The sequence below is a fragment of the Miniopterus schreibersii genome (assembly GCF_964146895.1).
Source record: "Miniopterus schreibersii genome assembly, chromosome: 12".
NCBI classification, from domain to species: Eukaryota; Metazoa; Chordata; class Mammalia; order Chiroptera; family Miniopteridae; genus Miniopterus; species Miniopterus schreibersii.
The window spans coordinates 57,325,547-57,345,029 of NC_138112.1; the positions used below are offsets into that span (position 1 = coordinate 57,325,547).

At 45.6% G+C, this 19,483-nt stretch overlaps 1 protein-coding gene across 6 annotated transcripts in view; it reads right to left on the bottom strand.

Annotated features, from left to right (window-relative positions):
- The window catches only part of SLC1A2 (solute carrier family 1 member 2), a gene marked incomplete at its 3' end in the record, with an annotated part of 120,756 nt that overhangs the window by 74,646 nt on the left and 26,627 nt on the right, over positions 1-19,483 (bottom strand). The window contains exon 1 of one of the 6 annotated variants that reach the window (XM_081152984.1): positions 13,028-13,435. The exons of 4 other annotated variants lie outside the window; for them this stretch is intronic. In XM_081152984.1, the coding sequence (XP_081009110.1) occupies positions 13,028-13,059 (32 nt within the window). In that variant the 5' untranslated portion in view covers positions 13,060-13,435. Of the gene's footprint in view, positions 1-952; positions 1,491-13,027; positions 13,436-19,483 lie in introns of those variants that run through there. One more of the 6 variants, XM_081152987.1, reaches the window with a different exon arrangement.

Here is a 19,483-nt window from a genome sequence, read left to right on the forward strand (position 1 = left end):
CCATGCCCATCGCCCGGCGGCGCGGCCTTAAGGAGGCCATGCCCATCGCCCGGCGGCGCGGCCTTAAGGAGGCCATGCCCATGGCCCGGCGTTGCGGCCTTAAGGAGGCCATGCCCATCGCCCGGCGGCGCGGCCTTAAGGAGGCCATGCCCATCGCCCGGCGGCGCGGCCTTAAGGAGGCCATGCCCATCGCCCGGCGGCGCGGCCTTAAGGAGGCCATGCCCATCGCCCAGCACTGGCAAGTGGAAATACAGTTACTACGCGACAGGGGAACGGCAGAGGTAGGATTCGTGGGGTTTTATCCGGATCAGTTTCTTCAACAGGGGTTGCCAAAGACACTAGCTTTAGAACCTCTAGAAGGAGACCGGGGTTGAACGCAGAAGACGGATCCTCTCATACTTTCTGGGTGCTTAAGTTCTTCAGGATGCAATCAGGTGATGATTTTGGTACAAAGTACAGCTTTTCCAACTTGTCGCTAAACATCTTATTAATGTGTTACTTAAGCAGTCATCAAGAGGGGGAAATTCTATATGGAAAGATAGAAATGTCATTTATCCATTCATTGATTCACTTACTACCTATCCATTAAGGAGCACACCATGTGCCCGGCATATCACCAGGCACTGGGGGTGGAGAACTGCACACTTCACCCGCCATCCTGAGACATTTCAGAACCGATTGCTTTTCTGATAAACTTATTAGGCTTTCCCATTTTTCCTCTTCTTTCTCTGAATCTTTACATTTCTAGGGAAGACCTGGTTCACAGGAGGAAGTTCACATTAGTTCAACCCCTAGGAAAAGCAAGTGTTTCTGCCAAATACCAAACTAGGCTCTACTGAGTGTTTTATAATAACCTACTGTTCCACCTTGTCATTTTCTCCAGGAGTATAAAGCGATCCCTTCCTTCTCAGTGGCCCTCGCAGCCCACCGTACCCCACCCAAGATTCCTGACCTGACCACCCTCTCGCCTCCAGGAATGCACTGGCCACCGTGTAGCGCTGGAATGAGCTCTGTCTTCCATCAGGGTCCTGTTGCACCTCAGAGGAACATCTGTCAGGTGCTTTAAAGTTTATCCAGCCAGTGTTTCGATGCCAAAGAGGTAACGAACTGTTTACTGACTGTTGTCATTTGACTAGGGAGCTCAAGGCCAGCCGAGTGTTTGAACATTGGGAAACTATGGGAGTGAAAGACCTCATTGGGCTCATCGCAGGCCTTTGATGTCCTTTCCTCTCCTTAAGCAAGAACATAGGCTATTGACTTTCTAAGTTTTGTGAATTTCCCAGCGGCTAACTGGTACCCTTCCCAACCAGTCACTCTGTCACCAAACGATCCTCCCTTGTCACTTACTTCCATCCCTCTATTGCCATCCTTCCAGCCACCCGTGATCATTAATTAACCGTTTTAACCCTGGAAGCTTTGCTCCCTGACATTTAACCCGGACTCATCAAGGTACTTTGTCTTTAACGTCTAATTCCCAATGCAAATGAAAGAAGCCCTTTGTTTTCAAGGTCCAGAGATGTCCCAGCCTTCCCATCATTTCTCTATGCTTCAATTCTAAATGTTCTATAGCTTAATTTATTCATGGATTCTGTTGAGGGACCTCTGTTTTGTTTTCTAATTAAATTTAAGATGAAAGATCAACTCATTGTTTTGAAGTGGATTTGAACACCAGTCCCCACCACATTCAGTGGCTTCCATGGATAACGGCATTGTTTCTAAGAACATGTCCCTTGAATGGTTCCTGGATACAAAGGGTAAGGGGCCAAATAGGATTGGAAAGAGCCACTCACCCTTGAAGGCTCACAATGTATACTAGTGTACTAAAGGCTTTGAGAAGCTCAGCAGGAAAGAAATGTGCTCAACCAAGCCATACCCAAGGTCACTGGAACCCAGAATGGATTTACTTTTGTTTTGTTTTTCTTACTTAAGAACTGTGTACATATTATAGATCTGGGGACCCAAGGAGCACTCTCTGGGAAGTGATGATCTGCTCTATGAAGACTAGAAGGGCTTTGAACCTATGCTTCATGGTTGGACTTATTCTTGCGATAGGGTCAAAGATTAGTAGGATTCAGACCACAGATTAGTATAGAGAATGGAGACTGAGTTCTTCTCAGCTGGGATAGGTGGCAGTGGGGAAGGGCTAGGTGGAAAGCTCAACCATCATTCACCCCAGGCAGCAGACATCCAAGAGGCTTGCAGGTGACCTAGTGTAGAGCTCCCCACAACGGCACCTTTATTGGATCCCGTATCCTCAAGTCTTGAGCCACACCATTTGTGGCTCCTTCACAAGCTGTTTCTGGCCCTACTGTGGGACATTTCAATCCCAATCTGAAATTTTCACAAGAGCTATTGCATCTGGGACAGGGTTACATTTTAATTAGTTTCTGATTGCAACCATAGATCAGTATGTAGCATGCAGGGCATATCTTTCGGAGCTTCGCCTGAGATTTCAATCCCACTTCCACCACTCATGAGCTGTGTGATGTTGGGCAGATTACTTAACAACTCGGAACCTCAAATACCTCATACATAAAGACGGATAGCCCTGGCCGGTGCGGCTCAGCGGTCAGAGCACCGGCCTGCACAACAAAGGGTCTCAGGTTTGATTCCCAGTGAAGGGCACGTACCTTGGTTGCAGGTTCGATCCCTGGCCCCAGTCAGGGCGAGTGTGGGAGGAAACCAATCGATGTGTCTCTCTCACATCAATGCTTCTCTCTCTCCCTCTCTTTCCTCCTCCCGCTCTCCCTTCCACTCTGTCTAAAATCAATGGAAAAAATCCTCAAGTGAGGATTAAAAAAAAGTAAATAAATAAAGATGGATAAAAATTAATAATAATAATATCTCATAGGATTGTTGTCAATATATATGAAAGCGCCTAGAACATAGACAGCATGCAACACATGGTAACTATTATTATTATCACCATTTCTTATTTATTCCACAAATATTTCTCAGCCAAAATAGCCACTGCCTCTAGGAGCCCTTACTGCCCTTTAAGCAACTGTGCTATTGAGAGTTGCCATTAGAAGCCCTGACAAATCCAGGTCAAAATGGACTTTCAGATATTACGATCTCCTCGGCAGCTTGACTACATTCAGTTCTCCTAGTCACAGCCTCTACTTCCTCTTCTGGTGACATCTGTCACTGTAGGCTGTTGATTCTAGCTGACCTTCACTGAAGACTTGCTCTGAGCCAGGCACATTCTAAGTACTTTCTATGTGTTTAGCTGGTTTAATTCTTTCAGCAACCCTATGAGGTGGGAACTACTGTTATTTCCATGTGTAGATGAGAAGGCACAGAGAGGCTAAGTGACTTGCCCAAGTTCACACAGCAGCTCAAAAGAAGAGCTAGGATCCAAACCCTCGAAGTGGGACTCCTGCCCATAATCATCGCACTGCCCTGCCTCTCCCTGAAGGGGTTCACTGTCTCTCTACGGCAGGGGCAGTGTGAGGTGTGACTGTGCAAGGAGGGATGGAAGGCGGGCGAGGGGGAGTGGGTGAGAGGGAGGTGTCACGCAGAGAAAGCCACCAGCTAATCAATTAGTCAGGCACAGGCTGAGCGCCATTCGCATTCTGCCCCAGCAGATGTCGGAAAGGAGGCAGACAGCAGGCTGCTGCCTGGCAGCGAGGAAGGGGCCCGGCCAGAGCCTGGGACACAGCTAATAAGAGCAAAACTGCTACAGATGCCTCTTTTTCTGGGTTGCCAAAGGTTTTGGACATTTGTAAAAGAGGGGCTCATCAACGAGGGTTTCAAATATCACTTAAGATACAGAGCCAGAGGGTGCCCTAAGATCCCTCCAAACTGTAGAATTCTAGGATGCCAGCTCCCCCGGACATGGCCAACAGATCTGGCTGATCCAAAATGACAAAGGAAGAGCTAACACTTAGAGCACTTTCTATAAGCCAGGTGCTAGAGGCTGAATTCTTCCAGCAGCCTTCTGCCCAGAATTGTTTTCTCCACCTTACTGACAGGCACAGAGAGAAAACGTAACTTGCCCCAGGACATGTGACTGTCAAGGATCGGAGCCAGGACCTGAGCCGTAATGGGAGGAGCTCACATCCAGCTGTAGTCTCTGCGCTCAGGAGGCGGTGTTGGAACAGGAGGAGCGTGCACACCTTTAATTCACTTTATCATTTTCGTTGGAGCCCCTTGGTGGGCCGAGGACACAGAGCTGCACACAGCAGACCAGGTGCAACCCCTCACTGAGTTATAGTTTTTGTTCCTGCACAGAGAGCCATCAATGACAGCTTAGCAAGCCCGGGGGCAGAAGGAGGGTGCCCCTGGGGCCCTGGGACCCCGCCACTCTGTACACAGAGGCTGGATTTAAAACCAGTTCCTGGAACAGATTCTGCTCCCTCTCACACTGAGAACACCATATGTGTCCCCACACAAAGGGAGAGAAGACAAACTCCCTGCTGTTCCCGAGGTGGTGTCCAGCAGGCTGGCAAACTAGCCCCCTGCCGTTTCCTTCAATAGCCTGGGGGTGGGGCGGGGGCGAGGCTGCCGGGAGAGTTCAAAACTGAAAGTTTCCCTTTGTGTGGCTCTCACAGACATTTCTGGAAGGGGTCAGTTTCGAGTGATTCATCATCTACCCAAGTTGGCTCCCACTGAGATGCCAGCTCAGACACTGTGGTTAAAAATAAATCTCTGCTCCCCCATTTTCTTATTAATATTCAGTAAGTGTACTATGGCCCTTCCGCCAACAGTGAGAAAAGTTCATTTTAGCTAATAGTTGCTACACTGGCTCTGATAAATTGGTAAAAAGTAACTCTATAACTAAGCCCTAATTTCATTTCAAAAAGTGATGGAGCCCTGGCCAGGTGGCTCAGTTGGTTGTAGTGTCGTCCCATACACCACAAGGTTGCGGGTTCAATTCCCCCGCCAGGGCATATACCTAGGTTGATGGTTCCATCCCGATTGGGGAGCATACAGGAGGCAACCAACCGATGTTTCTCTCTCTCCCTCTCCCTCTCCCTTTCCCTCTCTTCCTGCCTTCCTCTCTCTCTAAAATCAATAAACATCCTTGGGTGAGAATTTTTTTTTAAAAAGTGATGGAGAAACACTAAGTACTAAACTATCCAGGAAAGCAGTTACTTGCCACTCACTAACCATACACATTACTCTGTGACTCAGTTTCTCCATAGGTAAGCCAGAGATCATCACAACAGCTACTGTACTCATAGGTTACTACATACGGACTCTTATGATGGTGCTTGGAGCAAAACATGCACTCAGTACAAGAGAGCAATCATTACGTAAACTCAACCTAAACACAACACTGATGGGAATGCTTGTCATTTATTCCTCTCTTACTGTGTGCCAGACACAGGGCTGAGAGCTCACAGGCAAAGCACAATTCAGTCCTCAAGACAACCCCATAAAGTGGGTATTATACCCTTTTTACAGATGAGAAAATGGAAAGTCAGAGAAGTCCACCGTGGCAGCTGGCAGAGCAGGGCTGGAACCAGATCCATCAGGACTCATAACCAATGCTATGTGATCCCATTTTAGGCTTAGAGCAAGACTGTGAGGCTGGCAGGAGAGAGAATCTGATGACCCCTGGTTAACAGGTGAGGAAACTGAGGCAGAGAGGTTAAATAATGAAACCACATCCAGTTGCCTTTGTGGAATACTATGTGACAAACATCAAAGTGGTGGGAACAGGAAATGATACTGAGGGAGACCACAGAAATAAATGGCCTTCTCTCTTAACCAAAATAGTAGAGCAAAGGCATTTCCTGTGCCTCTGAGTGTAGCGCCATGTGGGCACCTCCCCTAAGAGCCCCCAAAGCCCTTGGCAATGCTCCTTACACATAATCGATCCCGTGATAAAGCCGATTTAAGTACAGTCCTCCAACCTGGCCTTCCTGAGCGTGAGAAGGCTCTGAGGTCAGCGTTTCCCACATCAACTCTTACAGTGTCCTCAAGTCACCACAAGCATCAAAGATTATATTTAGCTTCTCACATGTGGTATCACTCATCTGCAAAACTCCTCTTCATCCTTCAAAACCTGTTCAGCTGCCTCTGCCTCAATACAGCTTTCCCTGACCATCCCAACCCCTTCCACAGAGCTGGTATTTCCCACTACTGAATGATTTCTGCTTCCTTTACATATTTCAAATTGTTGCAAGACAGAGTGACTTGACATTATAGTTTACATATGTGTGTCTCCTCCCTTAGGCTGTGAGCTTCTCCATTCAGGCACCTATGATTTATTTCAGTTCTTTGAGAATCAGCAATGCATGTAGGATCTAGGTTCTCCATGGAGAAAGTTTTGCTCCCTAGGAGACACTTGGTAATCTGGAGACATCTTTGGTTGTCACGATTGGAACTAGAAAGTTGCTAATGGCATCTTGTGGGTAGAGGTCAGGGCTGCTGCTAAGCATCCTACAACACACAGGACAGCCCTTCCACAGCAAAGGATGACCCAGCTCAAAATGTCAATGGTGCTGAGGTCAAGACACTCCGGCCTACCTGGCAGTTCTCAATTAAACATCGCCCACACTGCTAATTAAGGAGTTTACTGCACTTCATACAACAGGGCTCAGGGCCTGCTGCAAATTGTGTTTTGGTCCTCAAATATTTGTGGCACTTCTGTGGGAGGATTATACTCCCCCATCCCTGAAGACATGAACTTTGCCTTGTGTCTTCCTTGGGCCAGTGGGCTGAAATCGTGTCACAGATGATTTCATCTGTGACACTGGCTGTATCACTCTAATGCCCTCCAGTTGGCTCCTGAAGGTTGGAGAGGATCACCTTCTTCCACCTGTGGAGTTTCCGGGTAACTCGCTGTGCCAGGCAGTCTGAGGACCTGAGGAGCACCTACAGACTGGTAGGCTGGACCCCTGAGCTGTCTTGGTTTTACCGAGGACCAGTTCAGGCCTGGTGGCTATTTTGGGAAGACACCGAAGATGAGGAACTTGGCCTGAAAATGGGTGAAAGCACTAGTCACACTATGGCTGCTCTCAGCTAGGGCGACCTTGGGGGAAACCCCTTCCCCCATCTGGAGCCTCTGGTTTGTAACATAAGGTCTGACGCTGAGATCAGAAGTTCTGTCCCCAGCACTCAGCCTTTGTGGTTCAGTGAGGACCAAAATAAAGTTCACTTTCTCCATCAGCCTTCAGAGCAAGGGACATTCAGATCCAGACCTCAAAGGAAAGACTGTCTCACCCAGTTTACCAGTCATCCATTTCTTCTAATAACAGATTGGGAGAGGGAGCTGCATTCCTCCTTCCCTCTGTCCTTGACATTTCTTGAGTATGAGCCATAGGCTGTGCATCAGGCTGGAAACTACTCAGGGTCTATCACAGCGTTTCTCACAACTGAGTCACTCACATCCGGCAGTCACTAGGTTTGCAATAACTGAATACACCTCTACTATTATTTACTTAATAATGTTTAACATTGATGAATTCTTTGTTCTTAAATGTGTTCTGAGAGGTATTTTTCCATTACCACCAGCAATGAAAACCTGGTAACATTTGTCATAAGTAGAAGGTAGGCGTGACAACCGACATTTTTATTGACATCCAAATAGATGTTTGTCGAAGCCTCTGCAGCCTGTTCCCTCTTTGTGTAAAGAGAAGTTGAAAGGCTTTAGGACAGTAATAAAGGCATAGTAGCACCTAATCAAAGATTTAACCTTGTCATAATCAGAGAGATCGAAAGACATTTGAAAGTAATTTTCTTACCATGTGATTTGATGTTAACTTATCACCAGTGTACCCCAAATTATCTCATGTACCCTTAAAATCATCTTTTACCTTGCCCTGGTCAGGTGGCTCAGTTGGTTGGAGTGTTGTCCCGTGCACCGAAAGGTTTGGGGTTGAATCCCCAGTCAGGGAACATATGGGAGGCAACCGATCAATGTCTTTCTCTCTTTCTCTCTCCCTCTCTCTCACCCTTCCTCTGTCTCTAAAATCAATAAAAACATAGCCTTGGGTGAGGGTTAAAAAAATCACCTTTCATCCCATCAGGGCACCCATTTCACACTGTGAGTAGAGCTGTATTATTTCCTGGATCCTTACAACAGTATGGTTGGGTTACAGCACAGATTTTACAGCCTGTCAGATGAGTCCTTCCTGCTCTACCACTTCCTAGCTGTGCAACTTTGGCAAAGTCACTAAACCTCTCTGAGCTTGGTTCTTCATCTGCAAAATGGGGATATTCATAGTCCCTACCTAGTAACGTGAAGATCATTGTACCCCAAGACTCTTGACCCATGGTCATGCTCAATAAATTATGACTGTCATTACTATTGCTTGTCATCAAGTCTGTATGGAAAGTATTTTGATACCCTTTCTATAGATGAAGAAAGTAAAGCCCAGTTGAGTAACCTGTCAAGGTCACACAGCCTTGCTCTTCCCAGTTTTCTTTAAGCACCTGCCTTAAAGAGCAACAAGGATTGTCATTTAAGTCAAGTATTTTGATTCCTGTCATGTTTTGTTTACAATTTCCTAGCTCTGCTGGCTTGCTTAGCTGCTTCCCACTAAAATACAGAGGGCGTTGGCACATGGACACAGCAGTCAGTCAGAGCAGATGTCTTTGGCCCCCAAATTGGGTCAACTGGCCGTGGGATTTAGCATCTCACGGAGGAAAGCACATGAGAGCAGAGACCTCATCTAATACCATTCAGAGGCTTCACTGTGTGCAGAGCCCACCATTCCTATCATCCTCTCATGATGGGGGTGAGCGTGTTCATTTTTAATGTTCCACTTATCCATTTCTCACCTGATTTCAATTAAACTCTACCTTAGATTACCACCTACAGAGGATACATTAAAATGATAGAAAAAGCAGGAGCCTAGGAAAGAGAAAATGTACTATACCTGTTGCTGGCTTTCCCTTGCCATGTCCCTGTCCAGTCTTAAAACGTCACCATCAAGTCCTCTGCAGCTGACCGAGTGGAATTTTCTTCCCCACTGCCTTCCCAGGGACTGGCTCCAGAGGCCATACTCTTAACCTCCGGGAACTAAAAATACCCAGCCAGGCTGAAATAACTGGATAATTTATTAGACCTTAAAACTTCCATTTGTCAGTAGATCCCTGGTCTGGCCAATAAAGTATATGTAGAGCAGTGAACTAAAAAGCAAATATTAGATAACCCCAAATTGAGAGGCAATCTACCAAATAACTGATCAGTTCTCTTCAAACAAGACTGTCACGGCTGTGAAAGGCGAGGAAAGCCTGAGAAACTGTCACAGATGGGAGGAGACCACAGAGACACCGCGACTAAATGCAATGTGGGATCCTGAACTGGCAGGATCCTCTGTCCCAGAACAGACAGGGGACCTCAGTGGGAACAGTGGGGGAATCCAAATGAGTTCTGTGTTAACAGTACCAGAGCAAGGTTAATTTTTTAGTTTTAACCAGTGTTTTAGGGTATGTAAGATGTAACCATTCCAGGACACTGAGTGAGGGGTATATGGAAACAACCTATTATTTTTATAGTTCTTAAATCTAAAATTATCTAAATTTTTTTAAATTAGATATTGGGGGAAAACAACAAAAATTAAAATGACAAAAGGATCAAAGCTACTGACATTCTCAGTTTGTAAACTGATGTGTTTATCTTTGTAATTGCAACCAAATTATATTATTTCCACTTCTCCATGTGAATTAGCACTCATCTTGATTTGACAGTAAATCTGTTTTAAACTGTGAATCACAAAAACAAGCTGGCGATGCTTAGATCTAGAAACCTGGATCTGCTTCAGAACAAATTACTTACATGTGCTTCAGGATGTGACTCCATCAGCTCTCTCTCTCTGACTCACAGCCTCAGTGTCGCTGCTCAACAAATCTAATGGACCCCCTCATGGTGATGGCTGCTGCCCAGGAAAGGACTGGGCCACCTCGAGGTGAAAGGACCACTTTGTAGGCAGAGGTGAGCTTCCAGAAATGCAGCCGCTGTGGCTCACATGGAGAAATGGGCAAGTCAGGGTCTCCCTGAGGGTCAGGATGGCTGGCAGCCAGAAAGGTGAAGGAGAAACAGAGTCATGGGTCCCCAAACTATACGCAGAGCACTGAAGTATATACTCTGCCTGCCTTAGCCTGTTGAATCCTCACCACAGCTCTGCAAGGAAGGAACCATTATTATTATTCCCATTTTACAATTAAGAAGATCAGAGAGGTTAAGCAACTTCCCAAGGACACACTGTAGTAGAGTTGGAATATAGCAAGAAAACTGTGTATCTTGAGTGATTATAGGCATCTCTTCTTTGTTGATTTTTTATTTGAACCAATATTGGACTGGCTATCTCTATTGACTCATCCTTTGGTTCGTCCTCGGCTCAGAGAGTGAGATACAGAGTGACCCAGACGAATGTCACACAACACACACTTTGTACCAGATGCTCCATATCCATCCTTCCATTTGATCATCACAAAAGGGAGTGATTATCAATTCCAAATTCAAATGAGGTAACTGAGGCTCAGAAAGGGTAAGTCACCAGATTGCTAAGCGGCTGCACCAGAATTCAAGCCCAGATCTTCCTGATGGCCAAAGCCCCTGCTCTTTCCACTCATTCTGTTTCCAAGGAAAACTCACAAGTGAAAAAATCATCAAGCAGCTATGAAGAAATGAACCTCCTCTGAACAACCCCTGAAAAAGTAACCCTCAAAGACAGGCTGATAGTCATGACGATTTGCCATCATCTGATTGATTTTTGCCTTCCTATTGATCAAATCCAGATAATCCAGACCTTAAACAACTGAAGTAGTTTCTGCTTGTCAGTTTTATTTTATTTGTTTGTTTGTTTTGCTTGTTTTCTTTGTTTTTGGCCTAACTCACCTATTTTAGAGACCTGTGTGATCTAATTTATAGAAAAAATTTCACATTCCTTTCCTTCCTTCCAATGTGGCTTTTCTTTAAGAAATCTAGATGCACAATCCCTTTCACAAAATGGGCATTTCTAAATGAAAACACCTGCACGAGGCAAATGGAAGTAGCATTGCTTGGACACTCCTTCCATAGTTTCAGCCAGAGAAATAGAGCCACACTGAACCAGAGGAGCTCCCCTAAGTCCCAGCCCAGTCCGTGGGTTTCACACTTGGAAATATAATCAGCAATACGACTGCCTCCCACCCCTAAAGTGCTCTTGCAGTTTGGGGTTCCACATTCTGAAAGGGAGAGCAGTGAGTGGATCTAGGAGACGAGAGAGCCCCAGATCCTCACACACAGGCCTAAGTGGAAGAGGCCTGAGTCCTTTGCACAGCATTACTTCAGGGACTGATTACTCTGAAACGTTGTTTGGGCGACGATACACAGGACACTCAGGGGACCCTGCCTCCTGGGAAGACAGTCTTCGAGCCACACACTGCTGCACGGCACACATCTCTCACCGAAGGCAGAGAAAAAGCCGAAGAACAACCTCGATGCTCACTGATCTGAAGCATTTTAAACCATCACAAACCTGGACTGATTTATTAAAATGTTTGTCTCTGAAAGAGCTCACTCTTTCCATTCACATCAGCAATTTGTGTCTTTGCAGCAACTCTAAAAGTCCACTGCCTTCTTTCTCAGGAAATCCAACTGCTTAGCTTGAAATTAGAACCCCTTGAATATGCTGGAAGCAGGACGAGCAGAGGGAACGAAACGGGTCTTTGTAACTGAATTTCTTGTCCGGGATGATAAATGGTGTGCCCTGAACTTACTCCTCACAGAACCACAACGGGCATGAAAGGCAGGAGTATCTCCAAGCAAACGTGCACGCCACGGTTCTCTTCGATTAAACTCTATTAAAAGTCGAGTCTGTGTGATACAGTTAAAAGCTGGCAATTGCCTGGCCATCTTGGTGATAAGGGTGCATAGCCAATCTGGCTAATTTTAGCTCTGGAGGGAGAAGGAGAAGATGGGGGGATAAATCTGAAACTCCACTGTCTGTGCAATAAATACATTAAAATCTGAGGCACATAGAACAGTGTCTGGCGTATAGGAAAGGCTATAGAAAGATTAGCTGTTGCTGCTATTATTACTAAGAGTGTTATTCAGCTGCCAGATTCACAAAACTATTCAAATCCTTGGCCACATCTAGGCAATTCAATTTAAAAAGAACAATAACAAAAACCAGATTTTTTAAAAAGAAGGCAGACCTGAAATCCAGAGTGAGCAAACTCCCACCCACAAAGAGCAAGGTGCCCCTGCCTCTGACATAGTCCTTGGGAGAGACCACCTAGCAATTTAGGAGCTCAGGAGCTTTTACTTGAGGCTTGAGGAGATGCCAAGCGCTTTCCATGAGAACCAGTCTACAGGGACATTTGATCGCATTTTCCAATGAGAAGCATATGTGCAGGGCACACACGCTTCCTCCGCTCACGTATGGATGGAAACAATGCCGAGTACATTCTGTCCCAAGGACTTACTCACGCTCACTCTGCAAGGAGTAACTTTTTAATTTAAACCCCAGAATCCTGCCCCGAAGCGGCTGACTGAAAGTTGCTCAGAGAACAACTTCTGGGCAATCTATTAACCACGTGGCAATTCCCAACAGCTAAAACAAATATTTCATGTAGTCCAGGCAGCCAGAGGGTTGGTAAAAAGCTGTGGGGGTTTTCCCCCCACTTTCCACGATCACCACCAGTGACATCTAATAAAGTCATTTAAACACCAACAGCAAAGAACCTCACTCACATGCTTACGTTGGGTTCAGATTCATTATCTTGTTAAGGAGACATCTAACTCTTGCAGGCAATCTATAAAAGGCCAGATCTGTATCACTCACATATATTCATAATCCATGTGATTTTATCATTTAAGCTCCTTGGTTAGGTTTCAAAATACCCAAATGCTCACTGGTTTGATAAGATAACCAACACTAAGCAGGTTCCTGAACTGTAGACGCAGGGCACACAATGCCAAAATCCTTAGCTCCTCAGTCCCATAACATGGGGCACCTCCTTGACGCAAGAGAATCTCCCCGGATGGATCACCTCCACCTAAGGATTCCTCAGAAAGGGGGTTGTTTTCTGCTTTGCCTTAGAAAAACCACCCAGGTGGTGGCCCTGGTCATCTGTGAGCACTAACCTTCTCCGAACATTGTCCTTGGGCCTCTTCATGGATACATACGAGGGTTATTCTAGGTGATCTCTTGTTAAGGAGTTTTTATTTTAAATCCCGGCTAATCTTTGCTGCTCCCTGGACTGGTCTGATCTCTTGACACATCATAGTTCAGGCCTAGAGCAAGCTGTAAGAAAACAGCGTGAACAAGTCTGGATTGTGTCTCTCTCTCCCTTTCTTCCAGTCAGTTATGCTCCGTCAGTGAGCCCTGGTTTACCCTCTGCATGAACAGCGGTACAGGTGAGCCAGACCCAAGAACCAAAAAGGAAAGCGAAGCCTGAGGGAGCCCATGGTGCCCAGGCGGCAGCGGTGTTGAGGCGGCTCTGAGAGCCCGGCACCCGCGCGGCCGCCCTCACTGTTTGCTCCAGTGCCTCTGGGTATTTTTAGAACCTGTCGGGAGAAGTTGGGCTGCGCAGGGTGACTGCTGTGCCACTAACGACACCCTGAGCTTAAAGCAGCACACTGCTGCTGAAGCTTCAGGTGGCAGAGAGCAACACCTGACTTAAGACTCACACATGCGTGAGGGTGGGAGGGAAAAAGTCCTCAATAAGCTGAGCTGAAGGCAAGTTTGCAGGTGAAAAAAATTAGGTGACTCGGGTGAAAGTCACCTAATTATGAGACTTTTATGCGTTTGGAGTAGCCTATTCCTCCCTCCCTCCCTCTCTCCTTCCTTCTTCATCTTCCCAGCATCTCCCCGGACACCCCCCCCCCCCCCCCCGTCCCTCTGCCCCATGGAAGTGAGCCCCGTGCGCCAGGCCCAGCCAGTCAGACAGCCTTTCTACAGTGGTCACACCAGGAGCCAGTGCGACTGCAGGCCCGCTAATGAGACTGTTCCCTGGGCTTTCTCCTGGAAGTGCCAGGAAAGAGACACCCTAAAGCTGGGATCATTCATTGCGAGGGTGCTGTAAGCCTTGTGCTGCCGGAAGCCGCGGCGCCTGAAACACACAGCCCAGGGAAGTCCAGCCAAGGGGGCAGGGGAACAGCATGTCCGCACGGCATCTGTGCCCTTGGTCCCGCTCTGTCTGCAGCCCACTAAGTCCCTGGACACTCCGGTTACCTTCAGTCAAGTTCCCCGCTTCTTTCCCTTTGAGCTGGGGTTCTACCAAGAGCACCCCAAGGTATCTTAATTCAGAGCTACCTTGTACTTCAGGACAAGTAAAGTGTAACATTTATTTCTCATAGATGTCACATTGCACCCTTTAATTTGTTGTCTTTTCCAGAAAAGCAAACCTCCCCTGATGGTTTCCATGTTCTGAAACAGTGTATGAGTACTGACCTCTGATCACACCATCCCCTCCACTGAGTGATGCTGCTGCTGATGAAGAACTTATAAGTTCACCATCAAAGAAGCCAACAAAAAAGTTATACAATCTGGTTACATCCTCACGACCACCTTTTAAAGCAGGTACTATAGCACGCCCGTTTTACAGATGAATATGCTGAGGCTCAGAAAGATTAAACGGCTTGAGTCAGATCACACAGCAAGTAAAAAGTGGGGCCAGTTTTCAAAGTCATCTCCACGTACCTACAAAGCCTGTGTTCCGGCACCAGGTTTTCTCTTTCCCCTGAATCACCCCTGCTTGGCAGACCTTTACTAGCCACTTATCTCACAGTTTTCCCTCCTGGCCTTGTCAGCTTGTCTACATTTCCTCAATCACACAGTTCCTGTTAAACCTGTTCTGTGCCTTCCTGACCCTCTTGTGCCTGATTCTCCACTATCCCACGGGATGACTCTTCAAGGTGGGTGAGAAGGGGCATCCAGGCCAGCTAACCCTTGGGGAGGTCATGAATACAATTCTCAGGGAGAAGGTGCCGATGTGTCAGAAAGAACGAAATCGTCGGCTTCAACATTTCTCCTAAAAAGCAGATTGTGTTTTAGATACTTAAGTATGACTGTTTCCACTTCTCCAGGGCAACAGAAACTTAAATGGTTATGAACCTGATTCTGATTTCCCCACCTAAATACCACATAGTTAAAAGCCCAAAACCACTTAAAAAATTATTAAACATATTTGAAAAAAATGTATATACAAAGACATATGGTTTATGACAGTGAAATGTCAGAACTAACCTAAACATCCAACAATAAGGGATTAGTTAAGTCAATTGTATGTAGAGCTGAGATTAAAATATGCAAATCAAATGAGTCATTCAAGTTATGTCAAGGAAAAATAGATTGAGGGGGAAAAATCTAACCTAATCCTAAGTGAAAACTTTAGGCTTTTCAAACACTATATCAGCACACAGATTTAAAGGCCATAAAATGATCACAGCAGCGGGATTATAGATAATTTTTTGTTTTGTTTTCCTTTCCTTGTGTTGCAAGGTTTTTTGTTGCTCCTTTTGCTTTGAGCAACATTATATTTATAAAGGTTATGGAAGAGATAAGCCTTGAGAAGAAGGCCACAAGGATTCGGGAGACGAGTGTGCTTTCGGGGTTATCGGGGAAAGGGAAGTGCAAGCAGAAGCCATGTGGGTGGGAGCCCAGGCTCTGGAATGTACCTTCTGCTTCTGGATTCCAGGCCTGTTATTCACTAGCTAAGTAACTGGGCGAGTCACCCAGCTTCTCGGCATTTCAGTCTCCCTGTCTAGAAAACATGGATGTTAATAATAGTACCCACCTCGTGGGGTGGCTCTGAAGGTCACATGAGCTAATATGCCTGACGCATTTAAAACGGTGCCTGGCATAGAGTATGTTCAGAGTAAGTTGCTGTTATCATTATAGTATAAACCACTCCGGAGCAAGCACCCTGGCTCACGCATCTCCACATTTCCAGCACCTGTCGCAGGGCCTGGCGCACGTGGGGACTCGATCACTGTCTGCTGAGTGGTGCTCAGCTGGATTCTAGAAGGCAGTGAGGATGTTTTGAGCAGCCGCCACCATGATGCCACCTCCCTCATGACATGTATTGTGTGACATCTCCCTCCAGACCCCATCCATGGGGCTCCTTAGTGCTGAAGGGACAACATTTGTTCCAGTGGCATGTCGAGAGCAATGATGGTCGACAGGATAAAGGCGACAGTTGAGACACCGCTGCTATTTCCCTTCTCTGTTCAGGTGAGATTGAAAGAAAAACACTCACACAGCGCTAATAAAAAAGGAGAGCATGCTATTGTTAGGTGTAGATACCTCATGGAATCAAAGATCAAGAAAGAAAATAATAATAGAAGCTCTCTTGTCAGATGCAGTTTGGACCAGGGGTTGGATAACTAATCAACAAAGCTGGTAAGAGCTGGGAATGATTTTTTTTTTTAATGATACCATAATACTTTATACATTTTAACAGAAAATGTATAAAAATGTTCATTTGCCAAACCCTGGATGACCTCAGATCCCTTGTGGAATATGAAAGATCACTGTTCTCATCCGTGTAGGTTTGTCTAAGTTCTGACCTCACCCTTAGAATCCCACGAGTCTTTGAAAAGTAATGTACATATAAGTGAATATGACCTTCCTCCGCCTCTAATAAGAAAGACCAACCCAGAGGCCATCTGCGCAGCATATGCCCATAATTCAAAATGACGTGTACATATTAGATCCAAGTGTCCTAAATGAGTCCCAGGCAGTTTCAGCTTTAGGCCCCATGCATTAGAAAACACAGATTCATCTTTGAAGCTTGCTAGTTTGCTGAGTTACCCACCCATTTGCCACTGTGGCGTACCCATCAGTGTCCCAATTTCTAAATCTTCAGGAGATCGACCAGCTTTGGGGGAGGATGACACCATCACAACAGTCTGGCCACTTATCTGCTTGAGCTTTGGATGATAAAACAAAGAACTGAGAGCTTGAACTATAGAATTTGGGAGTTAAGGGATTTTAGAAACCCAATCATCAATCTCAGATGTTAATATGGGGAAAAAGCCTGGAGAGGTCCAGGTGGTGTGCCAAGGTCGGGAAGCCCACAGTCGCAGAGTCTGAGGGCAGCGTGGTCTTCCCTACACTACTGTGTACCTAACAGGTAGCCACCTGCCTACGTATGGTACAATTCATAGAGAGGTACTTGATTAAATGCCCCAGACATATGTGGTTTATAGAAGGATAACTTAAGAAGTATAGAAATTTACCCACATGCTGGATGACTGACAAGATCACTCTACGTGTGGGCCTCAGAGTGAACTGACGAGAGAGTAAAATACGAATCTCCAAAAATAAAAGCTCTCCCCAGCCTCTTTCTAAGTTGTAGCTTAAAAAGACTAGTAACTCTCCCAGCTCAAACCATCCTTACCCTCCTCTTTAGGAATTAAGGAAATGGGCAGTTTTTTCAGTACACAGAGGGGGGATAACAGGTGTTGAGGGCCTAAGACATGAGAAGCACATCACAGATGGTTTCTTATTTCATCTTCATCAATATTTTCAAGGAAAATATTATCTCCTTTTTTCAGATGAGTAAACTGAGGCTCAGAAAGGTTAGGCAATTTCTCCAAAGGCACACAGCCAGCCTGTTTGGTTCCTAAAGCCTAAAGGTTTTGCAGTGATTTGTCTCCCCTTCTTCCCAGGCAAAGGGCATGGTTGGCATCAAAATGGTCTTTTCAGAATACCTTAAAGATATAGTTTGAGCTGTGGGAGTTATCTCAGAACACCAATTCACAGTGCTCCAGGCCAGCCCATCTGCTCTCCTGATTTGATCTTTCCCCAAGGTGTGTTCTTTCAAAGGCGCATAGCTTAGTTTCATTTCTCTGGTTCCCTAGATTCTCCTTAGCATCTTCTCACCAACTTATACAATGAATTTATAAAACCTTGACTCTATAGGAATTGGGTCTCATCAGAATTAGACAAATTTAGACAGAGGAGACAGAGGAGCAAAACCAGCCTTTAAAAATTTCATTTCCCCTGGCCCTTAACCATGGTCCTTGCTACATTTCTATCACACAGCTAGATTTTCCTCTTCAAGGGAATACCTAAATTCTCAGGTCTACCTTGCTGTCTCTCATCTCTCATTCATTTACTGTGTCAGAAAAAGAACATGTCTCTCAAAACAGATACATTTTCTAGGTACTTTCAGACATGACACCTTCAGCACTGCAATGAAAATTCAGGGATGTTTGTGTAAACCTAAATGCAACACTGAGGAAAACACATATATTATTTGGGTGGCTATGTTAAGCATTTTCATTTAAAAAAGAGCTAAAGAAAAAAAAATCAACTTTTATTTTTGAAATTGAAAAAAAAAAAATCAGCTTTAAAAGGTTGTATTTTGAATATCCTAACAGATTTCAGGATATTGGACAACAATAGAGAAATACTGATACATGGCCTAGGGAGCAACCATTTAAATTGTAATAACATAGTAAGGGCTTACTGCCTGCCAGACTACAGAGAAGTACATTTACTTTTATTTTATTTTTAAAAGTAGATGCCATTTTTTTTATTGATTCTAGAGAGAGGGAGAGCAAGGAGGAGAGGCAGGGGGAGAGAAAAACATTGGTCAGTTGCCTCCGCACTTGCCCTGATGGGGATCGAACCCGAAACTTGGGTATGTGCCCTGATCGAGACTCAAACCCACCACCTTTTGATGTATGCAATGATGCTCCAACCAGCTGAGCCACATGGGCCATGGCTCTGTGCATTTATCCCCGGAGCCCTAAAAGACTTAGTTCTATTATTGAACCATTTTACATAAGTGGAAACTGAGGCTCCAAAAGGTTACCTTAAAATTAATTTGTCTGAGAAGCTATTCATGGCTAACATGCAGGGCTTCTTATTTGTACACAAAAATGAGGACAGGCATTTATATCTCAGCAAGTTGCAAACATGCCCTTTCTGACTCTCTGTCTTGCAGTGGCCTCCCCCATTCTCTCGTGGAATTCGTCTAGGAATTTCTTCCTGGTCGACCAGTCACCGGAGACGGCTGTCTTAATTTGCGGGAAGGCTACCTGAGCAGGCATGGGCCAAATGTTTCTGGAAATGAAAGAAAGTGCCAGTTTAAGCTTCCTACTGCCTGTAAAGTGACTCAGAGGGACACCAGCCCTTTACACAACCCTGAAGTGCCAGGAAAGCGGTGTCTCTGCCGGCTGAGGAGGGTCCACGCAAAGGGCTGGCTCATTCAGGTCTTTCCCAGGGATGGGGTGAGCTACACTGGCTCATTCAGGTCTTTCCCAGGGATGGGGTGAGCTACACACACCCCCTTCTCGGGGCTGTGGCCACTCTTGCTGTTAGAGCCACATTACCTTCCCCTGAGGACAATGGGTGTGTTTATTGACCGTGGACAAAGCTCACTAACAATTCTCTTTGGATAACTGACAGGAGAGTGTTGGCTGCCATGGCAACAACTATAAAAGTCCTTGTTTGTTTTTTTAAAAAGTGTCCAAAAAATGTGGCCATGTTTTTGTGAATGTGGGATTCCTGACAGAAACTGCGTATGTGTGAGTATGAGATACAAATGGGTGGAGAAAAGATACCTTAAAAATGTAGTCTGTAAGCCA